The sequence below is a fragment of the Vanacampus margaritifer genome, chromosome 6 (genome assembly GCF_051991255.1).
Source record: "Vanacampus margaritifer isolate UIUO_Vmar chromosome 6, RoL_Vmar_1.0, whole genome shotgun sequence".
Lineage (NCBI taxonomy): Eukaryota > Metazoa > Chordata > Actinopteri > Syngnathiformes > Syngnathidae > Vanacampus > Vanacampus margaritifer.
In genome coordinates, this window is record NC_135437.1 from 29,883,620 (window position 1) to 29,907,773 (window position 24,154).

Here is a 24,154-nt window from a genome sequence, read left to right on the forward strand (position 1 = left end):
AGTTTCAATGAATTCAATCAGTTCATTTAGGTGAGATTTTTATGCCTAAGTATTTTAAATGACCTCTAGGAAATGAGTAGTGTGGGTCCTGGCTTGCAGGGTTCCATGAATTTTCTGTAATAGGTAGAAGTGTTGATTTTGTCCAGTTAATAGAATAATCTGATAACTGTGAAAATTGAGTTTGAACTCATTCACTGGCAGCCATTTTGACTGAAGCAACCCCCTTTGCTCCCAGCTGCTTGACTGGATTTGGACTGATTTTAGATTAGGATATTGTGTTCTAAAACATGGAACGTACCAAAAGAAAGATTAGAGTCTCTTCTTTCATCAGGAATAAAAGTATATTTCTATCCGATGGTTTTGCAGCAATTAGCTTTTTTCAAAAATAAAAGCTGAAAAATGAAAAACATTTCAATTTACTGTATTGGTTGATGGATTCAAACGTGCCTGTTCAGCTCATTCCCGTAGACATTTTTCAACTAAAAGCTCAAATGAAATGTTTAATTTCCCCCTCAAATTACCTTTTTTTTTTTTGGACATATTGAAATAAAACAGCCAAAAATTCTGATTTTTAAAAAACACATTTATACGGTCTGTCCTCATTTGTTAATTAAACCATCCAAAGACTTTCCTTTTCATTCCACCAAGCCTTCACAAATGCAACTTTCAAACTTACAAGAGCCAGCAATCCCGTTCAAAATGTCGCCATGCTTTCTCTTTAGTTTTCAAGTCAACTTGAGCTAAAGTGCTTGAAACCTGTTTTGTGTGCAAAATGTCCGCTTCAGAGTACCTGTCGTGGTCGATGTGCTGGTCGGCGTCGTACATGCAGAAGGGTTTGTCGATGGTGGTGCACACGTTCATGAACTGGATGGAGCCGCCCGTGTCGGCCGAGATGTCGCAGATGGCCAGCAACCTGCCGCAAAACGCGCTCGTCACACCTGACAGATCGGCTCAGGAGCGGCGCGGCAGCCGGTGCCGTTACTTGTGCGGCAGTTCCGGCATGCCCTCGCTGGTGGCGCCGCTGCTCTTGGTGGGTCTGAGCAGCTGCTGGGCGTCAAGACGGCGGAGGAGTCTCGGGGTTTGAGGGTCCCAGTAGATGCCGTTGATCAAGCAGTTGGTGTACGGCGCCACCTGTGGACACAAGCGTTACGACGGCTTCAGCTTCTCAACTCGACTTCGATGACACGGAAATGAAACGTTGTGGACGTGATGTCAACGTGTCACAAGACAACAAACGACTGCCAGGAGCACGAGTGTGTGAGTGCACATCATGGAATTGTTTGCGTGTGCGTAACCTTTTCCAGCATTAATGTGACTAATAAAAAAACTGATGACTTTTTGAGATTTTCTTTTTTTAAAATGTTATCAGAATGAACATTTATACTCATGTGAATTTGGATTAACACATACCTGCAAACATTTCAAGTGAGTCTGATGAACCTCAAACTAAGTCCCAAAGGCTTTTTTCCCCCGACATTTTTGTTGTTGCTATCTTTGCATTGTTTAATTTTAAACACAGCCATATCACCAGTTATAAGAGGGTGTGCACATTTGTGCAAGCACATGATCGGTTCTTTATTTTGGGAAAGATTTCATTATTTTTCCAATTGCATTTGAAAGGTTATAGGTTTCATCAGGAGTGCCCAACCAGTCCATCGCGATTGATTGGTAGCCCGCGGACTGATCGAACGCAGACAGAACAGACCACTTACAGGATGCACTAAAATGGCGGAAAAACAAGCCAAAACATATGATTGTCACCCAGAGTGGGAGGAAGATGATTGCCTTGCAAGCAGCACCGTCCTATACTCCTGATTAGGAGAAGCTAGCTGCCTCCTCCTAATGTCCGCTCTCCCACTAAGGTAGGAAATCATTTCCTTTTTTTTTTTTAAACTCAGCGATACATTTGTCTTGTATCTGTTTTTCCCCCCTCTAGTTTGTTTCATATTATGGTTATTGTTCATCATGCAGTTTGCCAAGTGTGTGTTGCAAGTGTGAGATGAGAAGAGTGTGACCCGATGTCTAGTGGTTCGTAAAAATGTGAAAAAGTGTTGCGAGGTTAGTTACAGCAGGTTGGAAAAGATGTGTGTGAGTTTGCGATGTTGGCGCTGAAGTGGTAGATCTTGGCGACTTGAAAAGTAGATCTTGGGTCAAAAAAAGTTGGCCACCCCTGTTATAGGTTGCATGAATGAAGGAAAAAGTTTGGCAATGATTGACCTTGTTCTCACTTATCCTATCAATAAAACACGAAATTTGAGCAGGGGTGTGTGCACTTTTTTGTGTGTGTGTGTGTATGTACTGACGCTGGTTCTGAAGTGTGAGGTGTAGAGTTCCGGGTGGTTCTCGTACTCCATGGGATCGTAGATACCGTCGCTCTTCCTCATCAGGTGATGGTGACGACTCAGCACGGTGGCGTAAACTTTAGTCATATCTAAACAACAACGTTAACTGTTAGCCACATGCTAGTTGTTAAAAAACTTTGGTTAAACGTAACAACAACTATTAGCAACATGCTAGGTTGCTAACTGCTAAAACCCCTCATGTCAGAAATTCACAACAACGCTGTTTGCCATCTTCTAGCCAAAATGATTATCACAAGACTATGCAAACATTTGTGTAGTTGTTTGTGTAATGTCAACATGGTAGCGGGCATGGCGCTTGTGACGCACCTTGCGTGGTGGGCTATTTTTGCTATAGGCCAATATCGGCTCATATTTGAAAATGCTAATCACCACATTAGCTAAACACAACACAACACATTAGCTAATTGAGCACAGTTGGTAACAAAACTTTATATTCCAGTAAAGGTCATTTCCTGACAACAATATACATCCTCATATATTTTCCTTTAAAAAACATATGACATTAATGTCAATATTCTCAGACATATGTTTAACCAACTTTAACCTTTAGAACACGCATTAAATATAACTACCTGTTAGATGACAAAGTAACGTTAGCTTTATTGCTACAAATTATCCACATGCTAACTGCTAAAACACTGGTCATGCCTGTCAACGCCACCACTGTAAGCTACATGCTAACTGCTAAACACATTGCCCATGTACTTTAACTACACAATTAAACGCATGCTAATTGCTCAAATACTGTGGTCATGTCTGACAAGAACAATGTTAGCCACATGCTTAATGCTAAAACACTTTGGTAAAGTCTGACAACAATTCAGTTAACCAAATGCTAATTGCTAACACACTGGCTAAAATACTTTCGTCAACAATGCTGCTAGCAACATGCTAATTCCTAAAAATTTTGGTTTAGGTCTGATGACGACATTGACAGTCACAGGCTACAGTTAGCCTGCTAGCTTTTGCCTACCCCACTGGTCAAGTGGAAATAAGAATAAATGTAGTTTCGCACCTCCAGTTTCGCACACATCCTTCAGCTCGTGAGGCTCAACGTACTCCACGGGAAGCTCGTTGATGATGTCTTGCGCTCCCTGCAGGAGATAAGGATGATAATGTGACATTACAGCCTGAACAGGATCCGGAATATTTTTCCTGGACGTACCTTGGAGACATTGCCAGTTCCGGTGAAGCAGAAAGTGACGGGACCGATGGACTTGGGCATGAGGCCCATGGAGATTTCGTAGCCGCAATCCCGCACGGCTTGAATGGCCTGCGAGACGTTGCGGTAGTTGTGCGCCATGCCGATGTGCTGTCCAAGCAAGGGAGTTCACACGGCTAGCCGTTAGCATTTAGACGATGCGTTAGAATTCAGTGCGTGCTTGCAACAGGGGTTGGCATTTGGCGTCGGTCTCCTTGATGATGCTAATCTCAGAGAACAGTTAGCCTTTTGCATCACAGCATGTGTTTGTGATAGCATACGGCTAGACACATGGCGTGTTTGAGATAAGTGACCACGAGGATATTGCACTCAAGAACAATTAGCCATTAGCATTTAACAGTTAGCATCATTCCAAATGTTGGCGGGCCGGGCAGGAGTTAGCATTTGACAACGGGCTCCTTTAGAAGTCACGGTGTGTTTGGAATGAGTGACCATAATGCTAATAATGATAATCTAGGAAAACAGCTAGTTGTTAGCATTTAGCAACATTGTTAGCATTTAGTGTTTACGATGGGAGCAGCATCCGGCTGTCAAAAGAAATGCTTTTGTGGTGCGTATGGTATGAGTGACCACGACGGTATTGCATTTGGAGAACAGTTGACCATTAGCGTTTAGCGGTTAGCATTACTGCATGTTTGCAATGGGAGTTAGCAATAGCATCGGGCCGTCATACAAGCACATTCACGGTGCATTTCAGATGGGTTGCCACGGCAATGTGTGGAGAGCAGTTAGCATCATGTGTGCTTGCGATGGGAATTTAGCATCATGCTGTCATACCAACTAAGCTAGCTAATGTGTTCAGGAAAAATTACCATGAAGGGGGTGTGGTGGCCCAGCGCCAGGAAGCGAAGACCCAAACCGTGTAAAATGTTGATCATGCCTAAGAAAAAATAACAAAATATGTCCACAAAAACACGCAGGCTAACACTGATGAAAATGCTAATCATTCTAACGTTGGCAACCCTTCCAAGCATCCAATCAGGTTGCTGTGACGTCACCCCGAGAAAGGGGAGGGGGCATGCTTACCGGCAACGCCGGCCCACTGGCCGAATGCCACAATGCGATAGCCGTTCGCATCCACCATCTTTTCGTAGTCGATTAGACGAACCTCCTGAAAACACAAGTAAGATCCGTTGTCATGGGAATTAAGAAAAATTAGTAATTTTTATGACTCTGTTGGCATGGAGACTCAACCTCTCCATAAACAAATTGTATTTTTTTTCCTGCATTCATGTATGAATGTTCCTATGAATAGTTAGTGAATAAATGCAAGAATGAATTTGTGACGAATGGAAAAATGCATGCATGAAAGATTGTGGTTATAAACGTATGTTAAATGAATCCATGAATGTATGAGTAAAAAGATGATTGAATATGTGAAGAAATGCACAAATCAGTGTGAATTCATAGATGCATGCCTGAATGCAATCTGATGCGCGCTTGAATGAATGAATGAATAATGATAACAAATACATGCATGTATATAAATAAATCCATGAGTGAGTGAAGGAATGGATGGAGTGGTGAATGGATGCCTCAATGCCTGCATCTGTGAACAAATGAAAGAAAATGACTGGATGATGGATAAATGCATGAATGAATGAACCATACAACTCACCACATCATGTCTACATCTGGATATGTGAAATCCAGATCAGATCCAGATTTGTCATCAGTATAAATGCAGCATGAACAACTTTGTGATTTTACACCTAAGAAATGTTAACATGGGCGCAAGAAGCCTGCCTTCCTTTCTATGATGTCACTTCCTGCCTCACCTTCTTGAGCAGGTGGTCGAGCAGCCCCATGTTGGCCTCCTGCGCCTTGATGGTATGCGAGAAGAAGGCGTAGGTCTTCTTGGCGATCACCTTCTCTTCGGGCGGCCGCTTCACGCCCAGGATGAGCGACGCCTCCGAGATGTCCTCCTGGATGACGGCGCCCGCTCTGGCGTAGAACTGAAAGACAGGAAGCACGTTAGCGAGGACGGCGACGAGCCACAGATACGAGTCGGTCACATGCCGCGCTGCATTGAGACATTTGGATCTCAAATGATCTTTTCCCATTGAAATGAATGGAAATGACTATCAATCCGTTCAAGCCTACCCCAAAGACAAAGAATGTTGAGGTTTTCTTAAAAGAATAGCGGGGATCCGTTGTATATGCCTGTTATATTATCTGTGACCAGGAATTCCTTCTAAAACTGTGACTACCGATGCTAAACGTTAGCACGTCAATGGTATTTTCCATTACGGGTTAGCATTAAACTGGCAGACTGTGCTTGACGTACGTTGTTTTAAAAACACAAAGTGTTTGATGTTTAGTTTTCAAGTAGGGGTGCAACTAACAATTATTTATTAATAATAATAATAATAATACATTGATCTGTTGATTATTTTGACAATTATTCAATACAAAACATTTTAAAATTTTCCAGCTGTATTCAAAATAAGGCGTTATATCAAACATTTAAGTGCGATTCATTCATGCATTTGGACCATAACGTCAGAAAATCAGGAAAAATGTTGATCATTGTTTTCCAAAGTAAAAGTAGAAATTTGCAAATACTTTTTTGTGATTCAACACAATAATAATCAGTCCGCTTTCATGGAGGACTAGAAAAATCGGAGATTATGTACTGTTGAGAATCTGAAATTCCAAAGATTTGTAAATTCTAACTTAAACCAGGTCTTAAAACAATTAATTAATTATCAAAAATAATTACTGATTAATTTGACAATCAATTAGATGGTAATGGTATTTTTGCGTCAACTCTCCTCAGCTGACCTTCTCATGGATGGCCCTTCGGTTGGACGGCTGCACGAGCACTTTGATGCCGTCCTGCGTGAGTTCGCGGACGTGGCGAGGTGCGAGGGGCGCCCGCCTCTCCCACGGGTTGATGTCCTCCCGCCGGATGGCCATGACGGCCCGGTGGTGCTCATAACGCCGCTGAGTCAAATGGCAGCTCGGACGCCTCCGGCCCTGGTGACTCAGGAGGCGAAACATGGCTTCTGCCCAGACAAGATGAAAAACAGCAGAGCTTTGTCTTAGCTTTTTCTTTTGTGTCCATGACTGCCTTTCACCCACCTTCCAAAAATGCTAAATAGTTCTACTTTATTTCACACGACAAAGTACACACAAGGCTGCCATTAGAGGGAAAGGAAGCTAAATGTAGACAGCCAAATACTTGATAAGTATTTGTGCAAAAGAAAGGCTCATTCAGCCCATATTTGAAAGCACGCGGCACGGAGCAACTAACTTCCGCCTCTGCTGCTGTTTGCTATCACTTCTCGACGTGAGCTCACCGTTCAATGTTGGAAAACTACTTTATTCCTCCACCCAACCAAAATACAAACTTTTAACTTAAATTCATTTGAATTAATTCTTTCTGGTCAAAAAGGAAAAATAATCAGCAGGACCAAACAATTTAGATATAGTATAGAATCATAGAAATAATACAAATAAGACTTCTTCTAATATTCTGACACTGGTTGCTGATGACTAATGGATTTTGGTGTTACGCCCTTGCATACATTATATTAATTTAGAATTGCTTGATTTCATCCTGTTCCACCATCAAATGATGAGCATTTTTATGTTATTTTTCAAACTGTTGAGCTAAGACAGTGGTGTCCAAACTCGGTCCTCGGGGGCCGGTAGTCCCGCAGGTTTTGGATATTTCTCTCCTCCAACACAGCTGAAGCTCATCAGCAAGCTCTACTAAGCCTGATAACAATCCTGTTGATTGAAACAGGTGCGTTGGAGCAGGGAAACCTCCAAAACCTGCGGGACTACCGGCCCCCGAGGACCGAGTTTGGACACCACTGAGCTAAGACGTCACGCGTGCCTCGTGCTTTCATCGACTCAACTCGACAAGACCACATGAATTTACCCCCCCCCCCCCCCCCCAAATACGAGTCGAGTCTGTGGCTGTGTGAGATTTACCCTAAGCCGGAAGTTGCGTCGCCATCTGTTGCACTCAATGATTACGCTGCTAGGCACAGCTCGCGCCCGAAAATAAATGACATAGAAGTGTAATTAAAACAAGCATTAAAGTAAGTGGGGCGTCGTATCGATTTACCTTTCCTCGACGGCGTGGACGGACCCTCCGAGTCGCACCGGTCGGTTTCCGGAACTTCTTCCGGATAACAAAAAAACTACGCTAAGATAAGATAACTCAGTGCGCTAAGTAACTTGCTCAGCAGATGGTCAGAAGCCCACCGGACCGCAAGTGGACCGGAACCAGGGAAGGGAGCTTGTGGAGGTCAGCAGAGTTTTGCGGTCGCTCGGAGGTTAGGGGGCGGGGGGAGGGTCATAACAAGCACACCAACCCATCCTTTTCCGGTTATGGTTTAATAAAAACGATAAATACATTTTAAAAATCATGTTTATTAAATCTGTGTTGACAGAGTCTCGCTCACCATATTTGCTTAACTCTTCCTATGAGCACCACAACTTAGTACTTAAATGTATGTGTGCAGGCAGCTCATCGAAGTTGTGTTTTGTTTTTATTTTGAAGGGAGGGCAGAAACGAATCTTTTCCGGGTTTGGAATGCCGGACGAAAAGAGCTGGACACTCGGGAACCTTCCAAAATCAAAAAGTCTCTACTTTCTGTGCAGTGTGTACTGCAGAAACACAAACATTGCTAATAATCCTTAGCAAATGTCCATGTTTGTTTTGTTTGTTGGGGTTTTGTGTCAAACGACTTTCACTTTCAAAATGACTGCGCGCGTGTGGGGTTTCAATGAGGCGTTCAAGTTACTTCCGAATTTCATCGAACTCAAAATGAATGTTCCCTGGTGTGTAGATGATAACGATGCAGCTTTACAATTTGACAAACCACATTTAACTGCGTGACGTGAGGTTAAACGAGGATAACCCAACATTGCAGCATTGAAAACGCGTTCATATGCTTGACATTACATTGACATACATTTGTGTTCGGGTTCGTAGAGTGAGTTTATATGGTTGATGAATGCTCGTACTGTACTGGAGGCATCTGTTGCACAATTCGTTTAAAAACAAACATTACTATTAAAAAAAAAAAAAAAAAAAGGTTCAAGTTGCAATATGGAACATTTTCCCCAAAATAACTTTACAATAATCTTTTTATTTGACCATTTATGACTGAAATGCCTTCTAATTAGTAGATAAACACCTTAGCTGTTCACAATGGGTACTCCTGCAAGCCTCTGGCCAATAGTTTTCAGACTGGATTCGGGTTAGAATTTCCCAGCCCTGTCTGCGGATGTGACGTCATATGCGTGGCGTGTATGTGAAGAAGGGTGTGTGCAGTTTCATTTTTTGTCAGCAGGTGGCAGTAGCGAATCGAAACGGAATATTCTACTTTCAGTTGCTTTAACAAACGCCACAACGTTGTTGCATTTACGAGGTAACCTGAATGCCTCCCCCTTGAGCGGAAGGAGGCGTTGCATTTTATGCTGCATTCGGGGAAGGTGGGAATTCGAGAAATTCCACTAAAATTGTCTGAATTTTGACCTCTAGCAAACCATACTTCATAATGTCCTTTACGTATTGATAAATAAATAGGGATATTGCACCTTTTGTTTTCTTCAAAATTAAAACAACAACAAAAACATTTCAAGTATTATGAAATTTTGGAAAAATATTTACCGTAGAAAACTAGAGGGAGCTATGGTATGTAGTATTACTTGGTATTTTCACTTAACCTTTTAAGACATATTGATACCTTGGGATTTAGGAGCTTCCTGAACTTTTTGTTAGAATTTAAAAAATATGTCTATTAAAAAAAAAATCAGCATTTTGGAAGTTCTGAAAAGTTATTCAAAAAACATGCTTTTTAAGACATTTAAAAAAAAGTCAAGACTTTAATTTGTATTGATTTTTTAAAAATATTTATAAAATGTGTATAAAAATGTTGATGCCAATATGCCCCTACCCCTTTTTTTCCTCAGACCGCCCAATTCATAGTTGCAATGCGCTTTTCCCAGGTGGAGGCCTAGACTTATAAACAGTATGAAGGGCCTAACAATGCCGCTTACTCACCATAGCGAGAAGTGAAGCCACCGGCGGCCATTTTGTTGTTGATGGTTCAAACTTCTGACAAGATGATGCGAACATATCATAGAGTAGCACTCAAGAGATGTAACTTATGAGAGAAACTGTATAATCACCTTTCCGACAAAAGGTGCATGACGTCGCGCTTCTCCCAGACTTATTGGCACAGCCGGACCCCATCCAAGGTCACGCTGGCATTTTGGCCATCGAGAGTGAAAATCATGTGAAAATGCCACTGAGAAATGAATGCGTTCAAGTGAGGCGCGCTTAGCAAGCAACAACGTAAGATGGCCGCCGCTGGCTTCACTTTTCATTGGAGGACAAACTCTATTGCTAAATTTCATGTTCTGAGTTCTAAAAATGTGATTAAAAGTAACTTCATTAAACTGCAATTTGACTGCCATAGCATCAGTGGTCCTAAATTTGAGATGAATGCGGAGACACCAAAAGCAAAACAGGATTGATCAGCCCAAAAAACAAGCAAGACATTAATTTTATTTAACAATTCAAACAAAACACAATCAAACAGTGCAGACACTTGTTAGGGAAAAGACTTTTCTCACCCGGGAATTCAAGTACCAAGATCGGAAAATTTCCAAGAACTTTCGGTGGAAATGCAGCTTATGAACAGGAAGTCCTGAATGTGTTCTTTTATGTCCTAGCACGTTTTGTCCACAAGGGGCAGTAGTGTCATAAGACGGCCACGGATGGCGCCATCAATGTTGGTAAGCAAGTCCACCGCGAAAGAGACACCATTTTGTCTTGTAGTGCATTTGGAACTTCTGAAGTGGTTTGTTGGGACCAAAAGAGGGCAGTCGTACTTTTGAGAGATGCAGGATCTTTTGTGACCGAGTCAGCAGATGGAACCTTTTAGGAAGAAAAGAACCTTAAAGAAAAACTAAATGCTCATGGAACTCAAGGCGTCTAGAAATCAGGGAAAAGCTGGAACTATTTGGCTGATTTTATTTGAAAAGATCCAAGCAGTGACGGTCCCAAAAGTTTCAATGCCAAGCTCATAAATACTGGCTGGTAAAAAGCAGCAGAAAGTGGGTGTGGTTTGTGGACGTTAAGTCCAGTTAGAAGTCATTTGTCTTGTGTTTATTTTGGATGTCATTTCACTGTTGGCCACTGGACGGCGGCACACTCTTGTGTTTAAAAGTGTGAATTTGGGGAAAACAGGAAGTATTTCAAGATCAACCTCGTTTTTGCTGAAGAGATTAAAATGATTGAACGTCAAATCCTCTTCAATCCTGCTTTTTACGACTACAGAAAGCCACCGTTGAAGGTTGATTTCAGAATGTACATGAATGATATATTTGATAGTTTGGAAAAGGTGGGATTTGTTTACTGTAAACATAATTAGGAATTGGTACAACGCTTGCAGAATATCTTGTTTTTGCTCTTGCCCTTTGCTTTAAAAAAAAAAAAGTGCGGTATAAAAACATCACGTGGGAGGGACTATATTGGTATGCTGGATGTTACTTCCTGCGGTGTGTGGAATATAACTCCTTGCGATTGTGGCGGGATGACGGCACACCAGAAATGACGCTAACAAAATAACATTTTGTCGTTTGGAACGTGGGGGGGGGGGGGGGGGGCTGCCAGTGGAAGGCGGCGATGGATTCGGGCTTCACGGCTGCTGCATGGCGACGGGCGGCGAGGCGGCGGCCCGCTGGGCGGCGATGGCAGCGTGCTCATGCAGCTTCCTGACGTGCTTCTTGAGGTCAAAGTTGCGGCAGAATCCTTTGCCGCAGGTGGGGCAGGTGAAGGGCTTCTTGTCGTTGTGCGTGTGCATGTGGAAGGTGAGGTTGTACACTTGGTGGAAGGCTTTGCTGCAGATGGAACACTTGAACTGCTTCTCGCCGCTGTGCGTCAGCTTGTGGTTCTTGTAGTTGCCTGCGGGGGGCGCCACAAACACGCAAGGCACACGTCAGTCGCCAGTCATCCGCAAACCGCCTTTTGTTTGTTCTTGCACATTTTGCACTGTTCATTTTTTACGCTTAAAGACTGTCCGAATGTATTTGGACACTTTTATATGAACATTTTAATACTGTTTTGAGACTCTTTGTAGCACTTTGAGATTTCTGTCAACTTTAAAGCGCATTTCAATACAATGTATTATTATCGTCATTATTTAGCATTAAGATAGCATATTGCATGGCTATAAGTGAGTTTATGTGTTTGTTTTAAATTGTATATGTTTTCTATTTTGTTGACGGTGACATGGTGATTACAAACCTGCACTTTTTAACTTTTTTTTGGATTAACTTGACACTAGCACTTTGAGATTTCATTGGAAATGTAAAAGTTCATTACAAATACAATCGATTAGTATTAAATACAATTTGTTTTAGGTTGACTTTGACGCTAAACTTCATGTGGGAGTGGCAAGAAAGAACTTGCTGCCCAACATGGCAAAACGTGACCTTTCACGCTACGCCGTCCCTGAAGAAACGAAGAGCTTCGGAATATGTGCGACAGTCCTGAGAAGAGGATGCTGTTGTTGCCATGGTGACGGCACAAAAAACATTCTGACAGTGCTGCTTAATAATAATAATAATAATAATAATGATAATGAGACAGTGTTTGTGCAGGATGCAATGAATTGTTCAAGTTCATCACGTTAGTCAAGTTCACCATCATGACGGCAGGGGGAGCCCTTGAGCAGGCAAACCACACACACACACACACACACACACACACACACACGCTCATTCATATATTTGATTTGGATTTGGATTTTTTTTAAGCAGCATGTGTAGAACATTCCATCGTCTACATTTAAAAAATATATTTATCTGCAAACCCTACAAAATTCACAGATGTTTAAAAATAAGTTCAAATGTATATTAAATGTACTTAAGGATATTGAAAATTATTATATTTTTTTAAGTCAATAAAAAAAAAAGTCATTTGCATATCGAGTCAAAAATACCAACACATTAGATTTTTCATCCCTGGCTTGCAATATTTGATCTTACTTCCGGTCACAATAGAAATATTTCATGTTAAGCTTCCCAGATGAGTGACACGTGACTAGGATGCGACCGAATTGTTATGTGATTTTTTTCCCCTTCAATTTGGTGATGCGCTGCACAAGTTGTTGACCTTTCTGGTGGAATCCTTTCCCGCAGAACTCGCAGACGAACGGTTTGTATCCGGCGTGGATGCGCGTGTGCGTGTTGAGCGTGGAGCTGCGGTTGAAGGCTTTTCCGCACTGGCTGCACTTGTGAGGCTTTTCCTGCGAAGCGAAGCAAAAAGAGCGCAACGTCATGTGAAGCTTCAACACATTTGCGCGTTTTGACAAACGATCGCGCGCGTGACCGGCTGACAGCGAGCGGCACGTGACGACCACGACGACAACCAACGCGTCACGTGAGCGTTTTCGTGCAAGCAAACGTTTTCAGGCCAAAAAGCGACGCAACACGCCAGAGAACTCGTGACGTCACCACGAAAGCACAGTGTTATGAAATTCAATTGCTATTGTTTGAATAAAACATGCATGAAAAGTCTTGAATCATAAATGAACTCTCTTTTTTTTTCGGCTGGGAAAAAAAGATGAAATGAACAGAAGGTGCATGCATGCACGAAATGGGACTTTGGGAAGAAAATGGAACCCGCGCGTTTATTTTCTCCTGTATGGATGTGATACGTTTGCATGCTTTTATGCTGATATTATGAAAAGTACCTTAAAAGTGCTGCAGGGTAACAAAACAAAACAAAAACAACCAAACAAACAAAAATTGGACCAACCCTCTATATACAAATCGGGTCCATTTGACCCAATTTCCCACCCAGCCGTTTTGAGGGTCTTATCGTTTTTATAATACGCTGCATGAAAAATGCCAAATGGTTTTATATTTCGCCCCCCCCCCCGCCCCCCAAAAAAATGTATAGAATTTTGCATAAAAGGAGACTTGCAAATAAGACCAAATGCTCATGTGCAATAATAATAATTCATTTAATTTAAAAGCGCCCTTCAATGTCATAATAACATTTAAAAACAAGCACGACAATAAAATAACAGGACATAAAACATAATTTAAAAAATAGCGAGTGATATTTGGGCAATGTTAACGTGAATAAGCAGTCCGAAATAGTGTCTCGTGTTTTGTGTCTGGATGGTTTGAAAGAGTGTTCATCAAAAAACGTGCAACCCTAATAATGTACATCACGTGATTTTCAGATGATCTGATGGGAAAAAAATCGGATGATTACGTTTCCTAATTTCTTAACGCAAGAATAAATATACTTGATTATTTTTGAACCATCGCTGACAAAAGTTGTTCTAAGCCTTCATTCTTTTTCCTTTTTGGTCAATTATGGCAGTTGCGACAATTTGAATCAGGATCAGCAAATACTCAAAATCAAGTGACTTAATTGGACTCGGGTGATCGCAACGTCCCAGTACGTGCGTGCGTGAGTGCGTGCGTGCGTGCGTGTTACCTGAGTGTGTATGATCTTGTGTCTGCAGAGGGTGCTGGCCTGCCTGAAGCCTTTCCCGCAGACTTTGCAGACAAACGGGCGCGCGCCCGTGTGCACGGGCATGTGGCGAGTCAAGTTGTAGTGCGCGTTGAACACCTGAAACAAACGCACGCGCACACAGGCGGCGACGTCGTTAATGAATTCTGCTCAAAATAATGGGGACACGTGCACGTTTTTGCACACAAGCTTTCCTTTTCAAGGTCTTTTGGAATGCATTCATCATCATCATCATCATCATCATCATCATCATCATCATCATCATCATCTCACACAAACATGTCTGAGACGTTAAGCTTAATAAGATATTGAAATATGTTAAATGGATTTGTTCAAATAAAAAATACATTTGGGAAATGTCACGTTGAGCAAATTACAAAGTTATATATATATATATATATATAAAAAAAAAGGTTGTTTCAAAACGTTAAAAAATAAGACATTTTAAAAATGTCAAATTAAATGTGAAAACATAAAAAAATATATTTGAAGTTGATGAGATTGTTTAACGACATTTTTTTAATAATGTGTTTTAAATATCGTTTTTTTTAGACATGATTACGTAATTGTGGCTTGAAACCACACGATTAAACAAATCATGTCAATAATTAATGATTCCATTGAATGCAATTGTATAACAACCGTGTTGAGCCAATTAAAGCGCTTTCGAAAAACAGAATTGTCATGTTTGAATTGTCTTACAGCAATTTTTTAAAAGTCATAATTAACAATATCAGCATGTTAAAAAAAAACATTTAAAAAATAAATAAATTGTCGAACATGTCTAAATCTAAAAATGTCATTTTGGACATGTGTAAATGTGGACAGTAAAATACGTTTACCAAATGTAAACATGCCGAACACAATTTCAAAACATGTCGAAGCTTTAAAACTTGATTTTTTTGTGACGTTCAATATTCTCCAAAAAGCATATTTGAAATGTCCTCATTTAAATGCGTAAAAGAAAATTATTATTATTTAAAGTTAATTTACACCAACTAGTTTTGAAAACAAACGATGTTTAGTTTCAATTGCAAAAGAAAAAAAAATCAAGCCAAACGCTTGAAAAAGACCGAATGAGGCCTTTTGTTTTTCTTTTAAAATTCCGGCTACAATATTTATATTTATTCATCCATGAAATACTAAAGGCTAATTTTGATGTTATTGAGTGCAGTTTAAAAATAAATAAATACATGACTATAATCGCGTTTTTGTTTACATGCGAACAGAATAATGTCATGTTAGTTCGTTTTTAAAAAAAAAATATTCAATTCGTTATGAACAAAATTGGACGTTTTAAGAAACGCTCCAAATATTTGTAAATACAATTCAGACGAAGAAAGAAAACAAGATTTCAGTGTGAACTGTGAAAGGACCGACGTACTTTTCCGCAGACTTCGCAGGTGAACACTTTGGCTTTTCCTCCTGCGAGTCTCGCCGCTGCCGCCGCTGCCGCCGCAGACGAGCAGGACGAGGTCTGGTTCTTCAGAATCTTCTCCCCAAAGTCCCGCTCCTTGATGAGGTTCTGCAGATGGTTCTGCGCGGCCTGGTAGGGCAGCGGGCCCGGCTTGTGCCTGCCGGCATGCAACAGGTAGGACGCCATCGGGTGCAGGTTGAGGAGCCCCGCCGAACCGGCGTCCCCGGAACCGGAACCGGCGCCGCCGCAGTTGAGGTAGCAGACGGTACCTCGCGACGGGAACGGCGACTGGGTCACCACCCGGGGCCGGAACAGTTTGTAGTGGCCGCCGTCCGGATGGGTCCGGGCGGGCTCGTCCTGCCGGCCGGCGTAGTTGAGTCCGAACCCGAGCAGGTCCGCCGGTTGGGCGTCCGTCACCGCCGCTGCCGCGTCCTGGTGGAGGGCGAGCCGGTGCGGGTCCGCGTAACCGAGCGGAACCAGCGGGATCATGCAGTGTAGCGACGACGGGCACACGTCGGGCAGCCCCGCCGGCGCCGGCCGGAACCAGCCGGGCAGCGGGACGGCCCTGGGTTCGGGCGTACGGGACATGATCCGCTCGATGGAGAAGGCCAGAGATTTGGCGTGCGACGAGGAAGAGGAAGATGAGGAAGAGGCCGGTACCGTGGCCTGCTGGCCCCCGCCGGCCGGGGGCGCGCCCGGCACGCCGCGGCGCGCGTCCATGGAGCGCCGAGGGGGAGCCGAGCGTCGTCACTCAGCGGCCCGTCGGGAGGGTCAGCATCGCCGGCAGGCAGGCAGGCAGGCCTGCCTCGAACCCCCCTTGTCGTCCGCCCCGCCCCGCCCCCGCCCGCGCCCGCTTATTGGCGCTCGATGGCGGCGTGCAGAGAGCCGGGACCCCGCGCTCGCTCGGATCGTTATTAGCGCGCGCCGCCAGCCGAACCCGGGCCGGTCGCCGCGGTTCTCCTTGCTGCCATTGACGAAGAGGAGGATGAAGATGATGAAGAGGAGGAGGAGGAGGAGGAGGAGGAGGAGGTGCGTCGCGCGGCGGGACACGCACTCGAGTGAAGGACTTTGCTGCTCTCCAGACCCCTTGTGCCTCCTCGTGACGTCAGCGGGCCCCCAAATCGGGTCACGTTCGGACCAGCAAGAAGCGAGAGAGCACGTGACTCACGTACGTACACCCCCCGCTTGTGGACCGCGATTGCCCTTTAACAAACCTAATTGCAAAAAATGGGAAAAAACGCTTTCGAAGAAAAAAGAGATCACTTTGGAATGTTGTACATCGGCGATGCTTTGATTGAAATCTTTGGAGATTGAACGGAAGCTCGATCGCATCATTTGTAGTCGAAGTGAATGATTGAGAAGAAAATGACAAGAAATGCTCGCATGCTTTATATTTTGCGAAGTTTAAAAAAAAATAAATATATATATTCTTTTTAATCACTGCCGAGCTGCAACGACAAATGATTTGAACCCCAAACCATTTTTGAGTCTTTCCTTTGATCACGAAATGCAATCACGATTTTTAAGAAGCGAAAAAAAACCCATCATTTGTTGTCAAGAGTTTTTCATTTCATTTTTGGCCTTTAAACTAAATCTTCCAAAAGTGGATTTTTGAGACCAAGGTTTTGTTTTAGTTGCTTAAGAATTTGAATTTCTTTTTGAAGGGTTATAATTTAATCACATCGCCCATACACATAAACACATAAAATTAATTTAAAAAATACAATACAAAGATAAATGGGATTCATTGTCAGCATGCTTCTATTTTTGACTTATTTGTAAACGTGTTCTAAACAGAATTTTATATTTTACAACAATTTGTATTGTTTTTTTTAATTATTAGACAACAAAAATATGCACAATCATTATTGACATGTTTTCAGGATTGCGTGATGAGAACGCAGAGATGACGTCACCTGCGCGCCAATCCTTTGGGCGTTTCGACATCACGTGACAAAAACAATTGGCGGCTTTAAAAAGACGTTTATTGGACAACACGTGACCAAACATCACAATCTACAAAATTGTCATCCAGGCTGCACTTATTTTTTCTCTTTCTGACAACAGCGAGCACTTCAACAATACATAAAAAAAATAAAAATAATCAAACCTAAAAACATTAAATAAATACACTAAGTTGTCATGAATGGCTTCAAACGTGTCAAATGTAACATTTCATAATCAAGAATCTAATTGTGGCAATATTAGGGAACATTTGATTTCCTGCCACGTGATTGGCTCTGCTCACGCACACAAACAAACGCATGACATGAACGTGAATAATAATAATAATAATAATAATAATAATAATAATACATATTGTCTTGTTGACTCAACCGTCCACTAAGGGGCGCATTTCAGAAGTCAGAGCGGTCCTGGTGGTGGACACAATTCATCTGAGAGCTGCTGTTTTGGTTAGCGACAGAGTTTACATGGGCTCAAATGCTGACATCTACTGACAAATAGACATACTGTAATCACCCGGAGTGGTTGGGGGTGGCGTGTGTGTGTGTGTGTGTGTGTGTGTGTGTGTGTGTGTGTGTGTGCGCGTGTGTGTGTTGCATTCATTTGAGGGCAGTGTTCATTTTTTTCTTGTGGTTGATTTTGATTCAAAAAAAGAAAAGTTTCTTTTGCTGCTGTTGCCAAAGGATGTCGTCATGAGGGCGAGTGTCTTTATTCGATTATTTATTCGAGGGAGGCGTTCATCTGTTCAAGTGGATGATTTTGAGTCATCGTTGAGAACCTTTACTTGCTGCTGTTTTGGTTAGCGACAGAATTTGCATATAGCCTCAAACGCTGACATCGGTCCACAAACGGATGTAACTGTGCACGGACAGGTGGAGAAAAAGGGGGGGGGCATTTATATGAGGGAGGTGTTGACATTTTCAAGTGGAAGATTTTGATGGATTATCGTCTCGTTTCGGTTAGCAACATTGTCCAGTCGTGTCCACCTGGAAGAATTTGGCTGCCTTATTTGAGAGAGGTGTTCATTTGTTCAAGGGTATGATTTCATTCATCTGAGAAACTGTTTAGGTGCTGCTGTTTTTGTTAGTGACACAAATTCGCTCAAGGCTCAATGTCTTTGTCGAGGTCTACGATTCTGCGTACAGGTGAGAAAATATGGAAGTAGCATCTATTTGAGGGAGGTGTTCATTCATTCAAGTGGATGATCTTAATTCATCAGAAGAAATGTTTTTGCTGCTGTTTTCATTAGCAACAGAGTTTAAACGGGCCAAACTATAGCTTTCCACCTAATGAATGTGTCAGGGAGTCTATTTGAGGGAAGCGTTAATCTGCTCATGTGGACAATTTAATTTGAAGGTTATTTGTCATTTTTTCAAGTGAAAAAAAAGAAGACTTGAGAGACTGTTTACTTGCTGCTGTTTTGGTTAGCCACAAAGTTGAAATGGGCTCCAAATCACATAAGCAGTGTGTGAGCGGTAGGATGTCATTATTCTTATTGGTGGGGAAAACGGGAGGCGTCTATTTGAGGGAGGGGTTCATTTGATCCAGCGGATAACTGATTCGCCTGAGAATGTTGCTGCTGTTTTGGTTAGCAACAGCTCCAATCAGCTCAAACTCTTGGCAGATGTAATAAATGCTCACTGCTAAGGAAGAAATCTATTTGAGGGGAGGTGTTAATTTGTCTGTAAGGGATGATTTTTATTCATTTGATAGACATGCTGCTGTTTTGTTTAGCAACGAAGTTCAAATGGGCTTATGTCCGTGTGTGAACTGACATAATTATGCTCACTGGTGGGAAAAATATGAAAACTACATCTATTTATTTGAGGGCAGGCGTTTATTGTGCTCAAGTGGATGACACGTGGTGGTTATTTGGAATATGGCGTCTATTTGTGAAAATAATTTTACGACAAACAGTTTTTACATTTGTACATTTTTTCCATTCCTACCTACAATGGATATGAAAAGTCTACACACCCCTGTGGCAATGGCAGGTTTTTTTTGTGGTAGAAAACCCTTTTCCCACAATTAATGTAACCTTTAGCCCATTCAATTGAATAAGAAAAAAATATTTTTGAGAAGGACAGTAAAAACAAACAACTGAGCTAATGTGGTTGCAAAAGTGTGCACACTCTCTAACTGAGGACGTGGCTCAGTTCATAATGAACCGATGAAAAAAGGGAGTCGGCGCATTCAAAGTTTCTCTGGTTGACCCCAAATAAAGTTGAGCTGTTTTTAGTAGGCTTTTCATGACATTTATGAAAGAAAATAAATCGTGGAGTCAATTATTTCCCCATCAAAAAGTCTTGCATTTGAAAAGGGCTGTGTAGACTTTCTTCAAAACTGCTCCACATACTGTACCTACCAAGCACAACATTGTTCGGCTTGCTAGCATTCGCCACACTAGAACAACATGGATGCTACGTTAGCTTAGCTTCTGGCCATTGATTTCTTCACTAACTTGAAGTTTTGAAGGTGACGCGATAGCAAGGTTCAGTCGTCGTCCTGGTCGCTGTCCCGCATGCTGATCCCGTCCAGGCCGTCTCCCGTCTTGACGGCCAGCGTGGCCTCCTCCACCGTCAGCCGGTTGTAGACCGTCTCGTAGCTTTGGCTGTTGAGCGTCCCGTCCAGGACGCCCTGAAGACGGAAGTCCCGGTAGCTCTTCTGTGGGGAAAGAAGACGGGAGGAGGCGTCGCGTCGTGAGGTTGAGGGCATGAAAATTGACCTCATCGATTGAATACGGCGGGAAAAGGAATGACTTGGAGGACAACTTCTTGAACTCCCAAAATGAAATCAGAAAAGCTGATGGGTGACTCACGACAATTCAGATCAAACCTTGCTCACCTTGACGATCTTGATGAGGGTCTTGAGCTGGAACAGGTGCAGCTGGAGGTCCAGTCGATCCGCCAGCCACACGCAAAGCGCCTTCATGGAAACGCTGTACCATTGCTACGCGCACAAAACAACAACACAAACATGATGAACCGCATTTCTTTCTGGTTTGTTGATGGAACAAACCAGACTTGAGCAGAATCAAGCTCATCAGATGGAACGGCACCAAACGGAAAGGGATCAAACAAGAACATACAGACGACATGCTCAGAATTCTTTCTGCTTTGCTTTTCCATCAGTTGGACGGAGACGAACATGAAGCGAAGTCACGAACGTCACATGACGGCAAAGAGCTCCTTCGTCACAGGATGGACGATGATCAAGAGGAACAACAAAAGATGTCGTCTCCGGACCCAAAATCTTCCCGGCCAAGAACGTCACTCGGTCTACATGAAAGCAGCGAATGTCGGACTGCTTGCAATCAAAATGGATCTGAAGACAAAGAAGGCGGTTTAGGTCTGAGCCCACACCAAGTATTGAAAGGCACCTTCATCAAATGAGGGAAATGATTCCAAGTTTAGCGAAGACCGAGAAGGATCCAAGGACGGACTTCCAAATGAGCTACGGCTGCTGCAGACCAAGGAAGATCGTGATCTGGCCTCCCCAAGGGAAAAGCTCAAACCGAGGTTCAGAGATTGCTGGACGTCAAGGAAGAATCCTTCACTGAGGGATGAAGACCGCTCAAGTTCATGGAGGTTTTTCCGCACCACAATCGGACGAAGCACAATAAGGAGCGTGGATGAAGTCCAGGCTAGAAAAGGCTCAAACTCAATCATGAGCAATGGAGGTCATTCCAGACCAAAGACGAGACTTCCCTCCTACCAACCTTCAACAAGTCATAGAAGTTTCTCCAAGCCAAGAGAGGAATCGTCACGAGAAAAAAACCTTCACAAGGGCTCGGAGATTGTTCTACGATCTGGATGGCACCTTCGTACCCTTTTCTGAGGGATGACGACGACCACTCCGGGAAAAGGACGTGAGCTTATTTCAGACCCGAGAAGGATCTTTGATCACCCTTCGCCGAGAAGTGGACGTCATTCTAATCAAAAGGCAAGGAAGGAACCTTCACGGAGGAAAAATAATCAATGGAGGTCAAAGAGAGTCTTTCAAGCCAAGGAAAGAAGCTTTGACCAAAAGATGGACAGCATTCAAGCCGAAGACTTTTCATTATTTTCTCTCAGGAATAGAAGCAGTTCCAAAGCAAACCAAAGAAGGACCTCAGGTTAAGAAAGAAACCTTGACTGATGGATGAAGACCACGCTGGTCAAAGTAGAACTCCTGACCGGTATGAAGGTCGTCCCACACTAAATAGGGACGCCTTCCTCAACCATGGCCAAAGGGTTCCTGTGAGAAGTTCAAACGTCGAGTGAAAAGAAAAGACGGCGTTTCGAGCATCTTTTCTCGACGACTTGGAAGCGCCTCCGAGGTGTCTACCTTTGTGACAACCAGGAAGGTAGACGGGATGAAGCGCTCGTCAGACCGCGCCAGGCTAGGTGTTCACTTGTAGAACTCCACCCGGAACATCTCTTTCACGCTTTTTACCAGCGAGACAAATAAATGTCCCTGAAAAGCGTTTCAACCTTCAGCGAGGCGAAGAAGATTGCGAGGGAGGCGTCAAAATCCTCCGCAGGGTTCACAGCCGCTTTTCTTCTCCTCACCGGACGCAAATCAAACGCTGAAATCTGAAATCAAGCCTGAAGAGCGCATTGAGCGGCGGGTGTGCCGGCGCTTTCCATTCAGCATGCGGGAGATTGCCGTGACACGCGATGACCCCAAATATTCACACGCGCTTGAAGAGGCTGCAGTCGCGCGCACTTCTAATTAATTTCGACTGCGGCGGAAGAAAAACAGCTCGGAGGTTATTTAACGTTTTGCACAAAACCCCAAAGACGCACGGGTCGCCGATACTTGATTCCGTCCATTGTCGACGGCTCACCTCTGACTTGGAGGCAAACTTGAATTATTTGAATAAAGTCATCAAGCCATGAATGCAGAATCTTATCAACGCAACTCTAAAGTCTTTCAACTTAACTTTGCACCCACAGAATTAACAAAATGACCTTTTGCTTTTCATCCTCAAGGCAACATTAACGATGACGATGATGAGACGAGCGCATTTTTTTGTTTGGACCGCCGTCAAGTCCTTGACTTACAACTTTGAAAAAATTTCCGGCCCCAGCTGGTCGCTCCTCTTAACTCACTGCACTAGTTTTGCACAATACACTTTTATAGCCATATAGGGCACATAACACACTTTGAGGGGGAGTGGGGTAGGGTGGTAACACCATCTTCGCCCTACAACTCCCATCCAATTTTAATGCGCCACACAACTGGGGGGGGGGCGCCATCGGTTGGGGCAGACCGCAGTATGGAGCAGTGCTGCGGTCCCCTGTCCGTGTGTCCCCCCCCATTAATTTCTTTTAATGCACCACATACGCTCATTGACATGCCTGGGAGGCGGGTGGATCGGAGCATGGGGATATCATTTCCCTCTGCTCCGGTTCACCTGCTCCCAATTTTAATGCACCACACACACACACTTATGTATATACACTGGGTGGGGTCACACTCAAGGTTTAGGGGTAGAGTTCGCCGGTCGGCGAGCTGGCGAACTCAGTAACAGGGTTAGTTTTCGCTTAGAACGTTGGGGTGACAACCGGGGCCTCTCCCCGCTGGGCCTGGGGTTCGGGGGTGCCGCCCGTCCTCCGGTGCCCCCATCTCCCCTTCTGCCCCCGGTGTTCCGTCCCTCCACGTGGTGGGGGGTGGGGTGGGCGCGGATGCCCTCTCCGCTCCGCTGCCCGGCCCCTCTTCGGCGCCGGTGCCTGGGTGTGGGTTGTCCCCGGGATCTGGGGGTCGGGGGCTGCCGGTTGGTGGGGGTGGGGTCGGGGGCGGCTTGGTTGAGGGGTGGGGGGTGGGGGTGCGGTGGGGGTGTCTGGGGGCCTGGGGGCGGCTGGGGCTGGGTTGGGGTGGATGGTGCGGGCCGCGTTGGGGTGGGGGGCGCTCCTGCTCCTGGGTTTGCTCTCTGGCCGTGGCCCCTGCGGGGCCCGGGGGTCGTCCTTTGGCGCTGCCGCGGCCTGGGGGGCCCTGAGGTGTTGCGCTTGCTCTGTCCTGGCGGGGGTCGACGGCTCCCCTCTTTGGTGGAGATCCACCACACCAGCATCTACCGAAACTCAGACACAATCTGCTTCTTCCTCAGGTCATTGAATCGGTGGAGGCTGGTGTCTGTGGATCTCACTCCGCTTCATCTGTCCTTCCTTCCTTTCCTCAGTCTCTCCTTTGGTCTCTTGAGGTCTCCCTGATTTGTTGGAATTCAGATGTCTCTGGGGTTGGTGAAGGACTCTGGCTGGTGGCCCGGTGGGTGGTGTCTGGTCGGTGCTGGACTTCACTTTCCTTTCTTTTCTTTGGTCTTTCTTCGGGTCTCCTGACGGCCCCACGACTCTGGCTGGATTCTGAAGTGTTCGGTTTAGGTGAACGGTATGGGATTTTTTAATAGGTTTTAGGCGAACTAATGAATACACGCACGCACGCACACCCACATACAAAAAAAAAAAAGGAGAGCAATGATGATGACATGCCAAATGAACAATACTGAGCTCTCCAGAAAAAAAAAAAAAAATAAAATAAAATAAATAAATAAATAAAAAATAAAATAATAAAAATAAAAATTCCGGCACCCAAAATTCTAAACATGACAAACTTTTGCACATCAAAGATTTGGAACACAAACGGACCAATACGCCTTAAGACCGGACGATCGGGACTCAAGCCCGGGTGAC

At 43.9% G+C, this 24,154-nt stretch overlaps 3 protein-coding genes across 5 annotated transcripts in view; all 3 read right to left on the reverse strand.

Annotated features, from left to right (window-relative positions):
- The window catches only part of aass (aminoadipate-semialdehyde synthase), a 20,538-nt gene extending 12,657 nt beyond the window's left edge, over positions 1-7,881 (reverse strand). The window contains exons 1-10 of one of the 3 annotated variants that reach the window (XM_077568703.1): positions 7,664-7,881; positions 6,370-6,593; positions 5,364-5,540; positions 4,612-4,696; positions 4,398-4,465; positions 3,529-3,675; positions 3,379-3,457; positions 2,304-2,431; positions 983-1,131; positions 791-913 (exon numbers count right to left, since the gene is read on the reverse strand). In XM_077568703.1, the coding sequence (XP_077424829.1) occupies positions 791-913; positions 983-1,131; positions 2,304-2,431; positions 3,379-3,457; positions 3,529-3,675; positions 4,398-4,465; positions 4,612-4,696; positions 5,364-5,540; positions 6,370-6,588 (1,175 nt within the window). In that variant the 5' untranslated portion in view covers positions 6,589-6,593; positions 7,664-7,881. Of the gene's footprint in view, positions 1-790; positions 914-982; positions 1,132-2,303; positions 2,432-3,378; positions 3,458-3,528; positions 3,676-4,397; positions 4,466-4,611; positions 4,697-5,363; positions 5,541-6,369; positions 6,594-7,115; positions 7,137-7,527 lie in introns of those variants that run through there. The other 2 variants (XM_077568704.1, XM_077568706.1) reach the window with 2 other exon arrangements.
- Positions 7,882-10,097: 2,216 nt separating this feature from the next.
- On the reverse strand, positions 10,098-17,347 carry fezf1 (FEZ family zinc finger 1). Its single transcript, XM_077568716.1, has 4 exons — positions 15,489-17,347; positions 14,069-14,203; positions 12,731-12,863; positions 10,098-11,518 (listed from the first exon to the last, which is right to left on the reverse strand). The coding sequence occupies exons 1-4, from the start codon at positions 16,239-16,241 to the stop codon at positions 11,253-11,255; spliced, it is 1,287 nt and encodes a 428-aa protein (XP_077424842.1). The 5' UTR covers positions 16,242-17,347; the 3' UTR covers positions 10,098-11,252.
- Positions 17,348-17,489: 142 nt separating this feature from the next.
- LOC144053861 (calcium-dependent secretion activator 2-like) overlaps positions 17,490-24,154 on the reverse strand; it is a 92,380-nt gene continuing 85,715 nt past the window's right edge. Inside the window, exons 28-29 of the mRNA XM_077568717.1 lie at positions 20,331-20,435; positions 17,490-20,150 (exon numbers count right to left, since the gene is read on the reverse strand). Of these exons, the coding sequence (XP_077424843.1) occupies positions 19,980-20,150; positions 20,331-20,435 (276 nt within the window). The 3' untranslated portion in view covers positions 17,490-19,979. The remainder of the gene's footprint in view (positions 20,151-20,330; positions 20,436-24,154) is intronic.

What these genes read in the sequence shown, in the direction of transcription:
- fezf1 (XM_077568716.1), bottom strand. Translation starts at nt 16,241, where the DNA reads ATGGACGCGCGCCGCGGCGTGCCGGGCGCGCCCCCGGCCGGCGGGGGC. An exon ending in CCTGCGAAGTCTGCGGAAAA is followed by an intron (nt 14,204 to 15,488) that starts GTACGTCGGTCC and finishes CGTTTGTTTCAG; the next exon opens with GTGTTCAACGCGCACTACAA. An exon ending in GAAAGGATTCCACCAGAAAG is followed by an intron (nt 11,519 to 12,730) that starts GTCAACAACTTG and finishes CGCCCCCCGCAG; the next exon opens with GCAACTACAAGAACCACAAG.